General features: G+C 44.3%; 1 protein-coding gene across 1 annotated transcript in view; it reads left to right on the forward strand.

The window, feature by feature from the left end:
* angpt1 (angiopoietin 1) overlaps positions 1-10,349 on the forward strand; it is a 66,382-nt gene that overhangs the window by 52,244 nt on the left and 3,789 nt on the right. Inside the window, exon 8 of the mRNA XM_080787487.1 lies at positions 8,102-8,232. Within this exon, the coding sequence (XP_080643613.1) occupies positions 8,102-8,232 (131 nt within the window). The remainder of the gene's footprint in view (positions 1-8,101; positions 8,233-10,349) is intronic.

Below are 10,349 nucleotides of genomic sequence, written 5' to 3' on the forward strand. Positions count from 1 at the left end.
TCTGTTCGGAGGACCAGATGGGATTCGGGACAATATGGTTGTGTCGGAGATACAGTACTTGGTCAGCGACCAAGCATTTACTAAAATGACAAACACTTTGCTGTAATTATCTAAAGTAACTTTCTTTGCTTTACTGGTATCGTGTTGTGTATTAAATCAGACTGAGTAGAAGAAAATCGTGCCATTTTATCATGATTATTAGTGAGGACCTATTATATAAAGATTGGTTGAAAAGTGGTGAAGTGGTCGTAGCAAAAAATATCAGATCTATAATCTCACAACGCGTCACATCGCAATGAGCTGTGAGCTATGGACTTTTGTACCACACTCTTGTGTGGCGATGTAGAGCATTAAAAAAAATCATATAAAGTTGAAACATAGAAGGTTTCTGTCCGACAGCAACCATATGTAAAAACAGGCCATGAACATTTGTTCAACTCTTACTGTACTACAGTAGTAGCAGTGGTACAGTAAAATGAAGGAAGTGTTGAGCATTGCTCAACACTTCCTCAACGCCTGACACACATGGTTTATGCTATGCCTGTAAAGCTAACCTTTTTCTTTAGTATTTTATGTTTATTTATAATAGCCAGGGGTAAAAGTATGTAGGTCAGTGAATCGGTCGGTCTGGGTTTATTATACAGCATAATGTTAAAACACCAGTCAGTCAGTGTGCATGTGAAGGTTCAATACAACCTCCAAGGCACCCAACACAACCGTCGTTGTCCATCATTTTCAGATGGGACCACGCACATTTTGCAGTACCTGTGTGGGAGTTTAGCTTATGCACAGACACAAGTTGAGGTTTTGCGGTAGGTAAAAAAAAAGGTTTCGGATGTGTCTCTAGGTTGGAAACGAAGCCTTATTATGTTTATTCTTTGACTGGCCGTTACATCTTTATTCAATATCCTTCCCCTCATTCAGGCGGCCAAGTTCCAAAATCCAGGGATTTCTCCACATGGTAATGACCAGATCTCCCAGAGGAATCAGATAGATCTCCCTTAGATGTTTTTTGATGTGGGATTTGGGGAAGAATTTGGCAGAGACTGTGGACTTGTGCGTTCTGTGACCCCATCGCATGTCCTAGCCTCACACTGAGATGGTCACTGATATTTCAGATTCTGACTACCCCAGCAGTGCTCTGACGCTCCGCGTGCAGGCACTGGGCACGTACAACATGTTTGTCCACTTAAAATGTAACTGCACTTAATGTTGGTGTAAAGGGCTTAGCGGTCCCTCTGGTGTTTCATTACTGCGTGATGGATTTTAAGCCTAATGGAATTATGAGCTTCGCAGAGCAGATGATGACTTGTTATTTTTCTCATGTTCAGCCCATTAACTATAAACCGTCGTATGCGTATTGTGGAAACAGCACCTAATTGCAATCATTATTATTAATATTAACACATTGATTATGATAATCAAATATCAATAGAAAACCATGGAAAAGACAGGAAGGTGTACTCTAGTCTGTACTGTGCATGTACACACTGCAAAATCCTGAGTGTTTAAGTTCTAACTCTGGCAAGAGGGGTAAAGGTTGACATTGACAGCCTGACTGTAGTCTGTAGACTCTGTAGCTATAGCATGATATGCACCATAGTATATACGGTATATGTCCTTGTGCCTTTACTTTACGTCTGTCTCCATGGAGCTATACAACGATCAGTGGCTGGAGTGGAGAACGCGAGCGGGCCTCAGCCTGCCAGACACCTCTGTGGCCCCGCGGTAGGAAGTGATCCATTGGGCAGAGTGATTAACCTCTGCTATGGGCCAATCAGACTTCACTTCAGCAGGCTAATGACTGCCAGGTGTGCAACAGCCAACAGCACACGCTAGACCCTGAGCCAGGTTGGTCGTCGGCGGCGTCTAAACACTGTGAGATGAAAGGCAGACCGTTGGGCAACGCCAAATTGAGCTTGTCGAAAGATGAGGGATATGTGAGATGAAAGGAAGACCGGTGGGCAATGCCGAATTGTGCTTGTCGAAAGATGGGGGATAGCATGTTCCTTACATTTAAACACCAATGGGAAAAGAGTGAATGATATGTATGTTTTACAAGTGTGACAAGTGGCAGGACTCTTTGTGTATACTATTCCTTGTAAGGTCCACATTAAAACATTACAGTACGCTTACTTTCAGTCAACAATACTCAACATCATGCGTATTATTCAACATAATATTATACCCATTCTGTGCCCTTACCATACGCTCCTTAATACTCTGTGAAACACTTTCTATTGCCATATCTCATTACATTAAGTCTTAAAAATCCCCCAGAAGCATCGCTTGATCTTTGCACAGTGTGTATTGTTTTGAACCGGGATGTCCTTCATATTGTTACCGCACGCGACAGTATAATACCCTCCACTTGCCGTAACGTGGGGCGCTCTACAATGAGACATGGCAGATAAAAGGCTCAACGCAAGCAGAGGACATGTTAGCGGTGTCTGGGGGGCCCCTGCTCCGGTCCCAGTGTCTGGGGGGCCCCTGCTCCGGTCCCAGCCTGCATAGCCGTAATCCGACATGACTTGTCTCAGTAGACACGAAAGGAGACACGTTTATGATTTTCTTTACCATTTGTGGAGGAATGCTCGTAGGGGCTCTGAGGACCCCCCCCCCCCCCTCCCCCCTCCATCATACCCCTCCCCAATGGCACGCGTGAGTTATAGCACTTTGAAGCTTTATTGACGGGATGTTGTGTTTTCCTGCTGGGGTGGAAGAGCAAGGTTCCTCCTCTTTGTTGCTCAGTATAGCATGGAAGTATTGAAGCCGAAAGGTTTGATTTACGCCGAAGAAGTGACTCTTATATAACCCTCTCTGTGTTTCTCCTATAGAGGTAAAAACAGATATGCTCTTGCAACTGCTTTACAGGGTATGGGCTGCTTTTATATACAGTATACTTCTTTAGTATACTGTTCAATTGCAAGGCTATGTTTCATTTAAATAAATATTTTCCGTTCCTTATATTTATTATTACGTAACAAATGTTGCAACGTAATAGGGATAATATTATCTTAGAACAGCGCCGATACACTGGTTTGAGTAATACTGTATATGTACAGCACATAGGTCCTGAAACATCCACACACTTATGGCTAAATGTGGTGCTGTGTGTTATTATGCGTGTGTGAGTTATCACCGCTGATGATGTACTACTCCCGTGTACACTTTCTTTGCAAACATTATTACAGCTTGCCTTATAATGCACCGAGCTAATAAAAACACAGAGCATTTCAAATCAGATACTATGAAACCTGTGATTGCTAACAATAGGGGCGTAATTGTAGAGGCACACTTAGAGCACTGTTACTTCAGTCAGTCCATTTCTCATTGGAATTTTGATCAGGCACAAACAAGAAATCCTCGCCTGACCTTGTTTTGCCAGTTCCCACATACACGGCGTGCTGTAATACTCTCTAAGGTACCAGGTCATTACGACGGCATAGGAACAAAGCTTTAATAATGACGTTGATACTCCTACGATTTTGACTCTTAAGATCCAGTGCTGAAGGATTACTAACATGTCCCCCCCAGTGGACGCTAAGGGAATGTGATGGCTGCAGACCAAACCCCTTCCCTGGAGGTGTCATTGACAAAACCCAAATCAACCCCCCCTGAACTGCGATTGAACATTCCTTGTATTTATGAACCTTGGCCAATCTCTTTTCCCCGAGTTATTTTAAGGGATCCAATCAGATTGGCGCTCTGTGCCGTTTCAGTTCCCGCTTCGACCAAGCAGATGTCTGACCCTTACAATAAAATACGGCCTGTCAGTGACATGAAATACATGACCACAAGTCTGTCTGTCTCGCCCCTGCCCCCAACACCCCCCCCCCCCCTCCTCTCTCACTCTGTCTCTCTGTCTCTCTCTCTCTCTCTCTCTCTCTCTCTCTCTCTCTCTCTCTCTCTCTCTCTTGCTGAGAAATTCCCGGCTGAACAACCGCACTCACAGGAAAAGCATGTCTATCTCTTGAGTTTATAGCTCAGCCCATCTCCACATTACTCCACTTATCACTCGAGTGCATAATGGACCCGGACAGGGATAAATACAGCTGTCAATTGAGGTGGGGATTGTTTGTCTGGTAAATATACAGTTGCACCCAGTAAACACAGCCGCGGCATATTGGAAAAGGGGGGCCTGTCAAAGTGTCATGCTGGAAATCCTTGCTGATGATGTGTCTTGGCAGTGTGTCTCACTGGAAGAGAGGTTGTACTTAGTTGTAAGGCTTTGTTTTTTTGTTTTTTTTTTCAGTTGGGCTGTAAATGTGTAGCAAAGTCTGTTCTTTATCAGGCCAGTAGCAGACCTCTTCCTGGATTTAGCCAGTCCTGTGGCAGAGAAATGATCAGGCAGGCACCATGCAGTCATCCTACCAGTAACTCTAGGTTACTTTAGTAACCCCAGTTATTTAAACCAGGACCAAACCGTCTGGGCACCCCGACTGGTAATCCAGTCGCAGTGTGCCGCGGGTTCGATTCCCGAGCCCGACACGGCCTTTACTGCATGTCTTCCCCCATCTCTCTCCCGTTTCCTGTCAGCCTACTGTCTGTCCCTTCAAAAAACCAATAATATCTTAAAAAAACAACAAAAAAAGAGTATTATTTACTGGTCCCCGGGGGGAGGAACATTTCAAATTGCTTGTACAGTTTCACCCACCAGGAGCTGTTAGGGGTTAATATGTTGTTCTGGGACACACAGACAGGCAAACCCAAAGGTTGAACTGGTGACCTTCTGATTCCCAGGCGGCCTCTCTACCCACTGTCCTAACTATACAGTACACTGAGTACAGTATGCAGTACAGCACAATAGCACATAAGGGATTATGCACTGAGAGCGAGTCAGTTATGAGAGGAAAAAACGGCCTACAGCATTTCTTTTCATCAGGACTGACCATTTATTGCAATTACAGTAGGCGATGTAACGATATATCGTATATCGATATATATCGATATAAACTGGTGGCAATTTAAATTTATTTAATAAAACCATGTATCATGATACATAATTTATGTTGAAAAATACATACCGGTATGTTAAAAAACAGCATTTAGGAAGAGAAATGATAAAAATGTTTCCTGTCATTTACTCCAGTATCTTTTTCTAACACAGAATTTGCATTCGAATTTGTATTTCAGTGCTGTGGTATAATGTATGTTAAGGCCTCTATGACCTGCTATATGCACAACGTAATGGTTCAGCACGTGTCTCACATGAAATAATTGTACATATGTACACGCACGCACACACACAACCTCCACAATACATGCGAACTTGCCATGTCCAACATTAATTTTGTATTGCTGTGGCCACTGATTACACCCATGACTCACGCTTATATTTTAGTATTACCGGTATTAGTTTAGTTGGCTTAGCGAATTCCCCACTGTGACCTGTAGTCACACTTTTTCACTCGGCTGTGCAAATCATCCATTTACACAGCTGTCTAAATACGGGAGTCTTTTCACATTAAATGACTCTCTTTCCTGAGGAATTTACATGCAGGCTCTCATTCTCGCAGGAGCCCAACCTGGACCTTTCCAGCTATCTTGAACATGTACACAAAACCATTGTAGCTTCATAAACATGGTGCAACATCTCCTAAAACAAATATTATTATTATATATATTTTTTAGGTTCAAAGAGGGGTTAAGAATCAGTGATTTGAGGTATAATTATTCTCCTTTAAAGAATCATGCTCCTCGTAGTTGTTTGTAGGGGGAGAGTTTGCCGTGACCCCATGACATTATTGTTTTTGTAATAAAACTTGCAATAAAAGTTTTAAAATAAAGTTTTCTCCTCCCGGAGTGAGACTGAGTGCCCAAAGTTTGTGTGTGTGTGTGTGTGTGTGTGTGTGTGTGTGTGTGCGCGTGTGCGCGCGTGCGTGTGTAACATTCAGAATCATGATTCCACACCTCTCAAAGCAGTTCATCAGCCTCATGTACGTATGTTACTTTCTCATCAGGATGAAGTCAGATTGCGAGGATATTTCATCCCGGACGTTTTTACTCCCATGTCCATTCCTCATTGATGAGAACGGAACTCAGGAAATCATTTCTACTGAAGCTGAACCGTGTTTTATAGAAGAAGTCCTCACTGGCATGGTGTTTTAATACTGTTTCTTGGCTCTGGGAGCTCTTCTTTGGGGGAAACAAACCGAGAGAGCGTGAGAGAGAAAGATGGAGAGAGGCCGCAGGTTAACAGAGGGCAAAGCAAAGCGAAATGCATTCCTAGTGCTAACGATGGAGATCACCATGGGATATGGATGCGAGATGGACTCAGTGCAGTGTGTGCTTTCCTCCCTCCTAACCATAGGGATTTCATCACAGGACACACCCCGCCCAAAGATGTTAATGGGCTCTGGTCGCATATCCAGTTTAATCCCATTATTGGTTCAGCATTGTCTTATTGATGCACTATTGTTGCATTCCACACTTAACTGGATGAGTATTGATTGTCTGAAGACTACAGGACTATAGGGTACTAAACTAAAGCAATACAGCCCACGAGGCCATGGTTTACAGCGGTTTAGGTGCACAGTAACTGCACAGTAAGTTTGGGAATATTGCAAACAAACTTTTAAAGTAGCCTTTGGAAATGTGAAATTAATCGATATTGAGCAACTGCATGGCCTGTTTCTCCCTCGAAAATGTTTTTTAAATAAAATTTCACGATAAAATTGGAAACTATATTTATTTGGCACAGTAACATTGATGTAATGCAATCACAGATGTGTGTTTATAGAGCTTTTTACAACGGCTTTGAACGAGGATCAGCCAATCGTAATGAAGGACTGAAACTATCCATTTTATAATGTGATTCTACGCTTGTGATCTCCCTTGAAAATGCATCCAAATATAGCGAAATTGAGCAATGTGTTTAGGACATACAGTAAAATATTTTACAAATAGTGACACACCCTACCTCCCCTATCCGCCTTCACTTCTTCTCACGCTGCAGTGCCCCCCACACACACAGTTAAATCAAATAATAACAACAACAATCTAAGTAAAATAAGAATGTTAGTGTAACTCTGACAGTTAAACTAATACTCGGTATTGTGCCGCCAGGCAGGTTGGTTGGTAGCCCGCTCGGGGTCCCTCTGTCTCTCACCACCACTGTAGCTGGAGCTCAGTGATTTACACGCTCCACATGTTCAGGTTAGGCCCCGCGGCCCCTGAGAGGTGTAACACATTGTATACAGTACACGCTGTACATGCTTAACTGTGTCTGCGGCTTCCGAGGCAAGGCTTTCTCAACACGCAATAAAACAGTATACGTCTAAGCCTTGGGAATGGGCCCTAGCTGTGACACACCGAGGCGGTCGGCTATTCCTTGCATTTTACAGTAGCAGCAGTCCAGCGGCGCGGTATCGTCTGTGGATTCATAACGCCACATACGGCTCTTCAAATAAAGTGGAAGGTTTTTCGTGAAATTCAGCTTCTGACAGCGAGGAATGTGACATTGTGCAGACGGGAAGGAAGGAAAGACAGTAGGAAACAGGTACCAGGCCATGTAGTACAAGGAGAAACATTGTACGCTGAGGTTTTGGAGGCCGATCGGGCCCTGTGGGGGTTTTGCAAACCCTGTCCAGCTGTCCAGCTGTCTGCTCACATTGACGTCGTACGTAGCGTAGCGCTCTATGTCCTGCTCTGTATTACTGTAACAGGTCAATAGTGTTTATTATTTCTGCTTCTGACCGTGGTGTAAATTGCTAGGACCGTGGCACGTATACCGCAGTGGAAATGTGCCTCCCTAGACCAGATCCTTATACAGTATACTTCCTCTACTCTCTATCTCTCAGTTTCAGTCTCAATGCATTCTACTCAAACCCCCTATCCCTCCCTTCCCCTCTTTTCTCATAGCGTGTTAATGTTGTTCCAGGTGTGGAGAGTGTTTACAGAGCAGATGCCGTCAGTCACAATACAGAATATATCTCTCCGGTGACAAATTTGCACGAAGTGTTATGTCTTCTTTCTCCCTTTTTATAGTTTACAGTGCTCACATTGCTACCCCCCTCTCTCCCCCCTCCTCACCCCTCTCCCCTTCTCTGTCTCTTTTCCATTCCTGCGGGTCCCCCCCCCCCCTTCCTCTCTCTGACAGGCTTTACCTGAAGAGTCACAGTGGGACAGCAGGCCGACAGAGCAGCCTGGTGATCCATGGAGCAGACTTCAGCACCAAGGACATGGATAATGACAACTGCATGTGCAAGTGTGCCCTCATGCTCACTGGCGGTGAGTGCCGCGTATAACATCTACATTCTAAAACAATTAAAGTATATAATTCTAAAGGAATTTATTGATGTCTATACACTGCATTATAAATGTATGTATGATGCATTATATAATGTTCTTATACAACCCACATAAGTATAGTCGTAAGAGAGGGAGAGAGGAAGAGTTTGATCAGCGTGAGAGAGAATGATAGAGCGGAGGAGATATATGGGTTCCGAAACTGTTATTATTATTATTTTTATATTTTTCTGTCAGTTTAGCAAATTTAGAGGGCTAGAGAGCCAATTTTTTTAGGATTTCTGGTGATGCTGTGATTGTTAGGGTGATCCATTGAACTGTGCACTGAGACTAGGGTTGCGTGCAATAACCGCAATATCGCCATATCGCATATAAGGCATACCGTAGTATCGAGTTCTGTGATTATTACTTGCGCGAGCAGAGCGCATTGTACTGTTTTCGGCTGCGTATGTCGGTGGATTGTGAATTTTTGGTGTCCCCCTCGGCCAATCAGGAATTGTTTATTTTTGGTGCCGTCGCTCGGCCAATCCAATCAGGGATTGTGGATTTTTGATGGCGTCGCTCAGCCAATCAGAGCGCAAGTTGGCAGCTTGCTGCGTATGTCGGTGGCCATTCATGGCCTACTTGTGTGCAAAGCACAAGTTGGCAGCTCGACAGAGTGCATTTTGTATAAAAAATTTCATCCCACGATTTTGTATGCCATTTTTCATCTGGTGGGAATTGCCTAAACTGTAATCCAGGGTCCTACTCTCCCTCTGCCAACCTGGGGAGAGTCTCAAACTGAGCACATGCTTCCTTCAATGCATGATATTATATATTGTTTTTTATTTCATTCAAAACAACTTTTTCTGCGATATGGTTCAATACCGCCATACCGTCGGTAAACAGTGATTCATTGAATCATTACCGCGATAAAAAAGCCATACCGCCCCAGCCCTAACTGAGACAGTACTGTAAATAGATTATAGCTGGAGCCCTTACAGTGGTATTTATGATGACATAAGCATTCTATCAACCAGTCCAAAAACACTGCTCACTGATTGGCCTATGCATGGCCAGCTCCACTGTGTCCGTTCCCAGCCGCTGCCTTAGGTCATCAGCACAACGACCTGCGCTTACATGCACACATTGCATGAATAAGGCCAATTACGGCCCTAGATTTCCTCACGGCTGCATTCTGCAACGGATCTCCACGTCAGCGCATTGTGGTTTGAAACTGTGCACACTATAAATGTCCCTGGGCCGGGCACCAAGTGTCAGAGAGATTTAGAATGACTCTAATTCTCCTGCTGGGTAAGCGGAGAGCTCGATGACCCAAGCTGTCACAAGTATGGCAGGGCCCTATGGCTTGCGCGAGCCCCGACCTGGTACTAATCAAGCGCCTCTTGACTGCAGAGCACAGATTTAAGGTCAGTTTTACCTCTTAGGTCATCGCAACAGTGACGGGTCAAAGAGGAAGATCGTAGATCAATGCTCCGGTTCTGAAAAGGTCTGATAAATATGACCTGGGCTGGATTCTCAGCCCGCCATATATACGGCCGGGCAATAGGAGCTAGCATGACAACACGCTCGCTTTACCAGCGACCATGTGATCCCAGGCGGGGCTCAGCGCTAAGTATAGCTCATGTAGATTTTGATTTATCTTGTGCATTTACAGGAATGGGCTCAGGGTTTGATACACAGTGATGTAAGTCTCTGGAAAAGTTCAAAGAAAACACTTCTCTGCTATATTGAGCACAGCCGGAGCATGTCACATCGCTCGATATGGAGGATGTTGTAATTATATAATGGGCTGTTATATAAAGGACAGCCACAGACAAAAGGGACACACACACACGGTGTTGTGTGCATCTGAACCTACTGTAAAAAGCAGTGGAGAGAGGGAGAGAATTCAGGGTCAGTAACCCCATGTCCTGAAACTCCAAAACCGTTTTAGACGTTCCGTTGTTCGAAGGGAAGACACCCCGAATGTTTTTACCGCCCGGAAGCTTGAGAGTTTGCCCCCGTGTCTGTTGTGCTTGTGAGTTCAAGAAGGAGAGAGAGAGAGAGAGAGAGAGAGAGGGAGAGAGGGAGAGAGAGAGGGAAGGGAGAGAGAGAGC

The sequence above is a fragment of the Protomyctophum bolini genome (genome assembly GCF_963924005.1).
Source record: "Protomyctophum bolini genome assembly, chromosome: 17".
Classification (NCBI taxonomy): Eukaryota; Metazoa; Chordata; class Actinopteri; order Myctophiformes; family Myctophidae; genus Protomyctophum; species Protomyctophum bolini.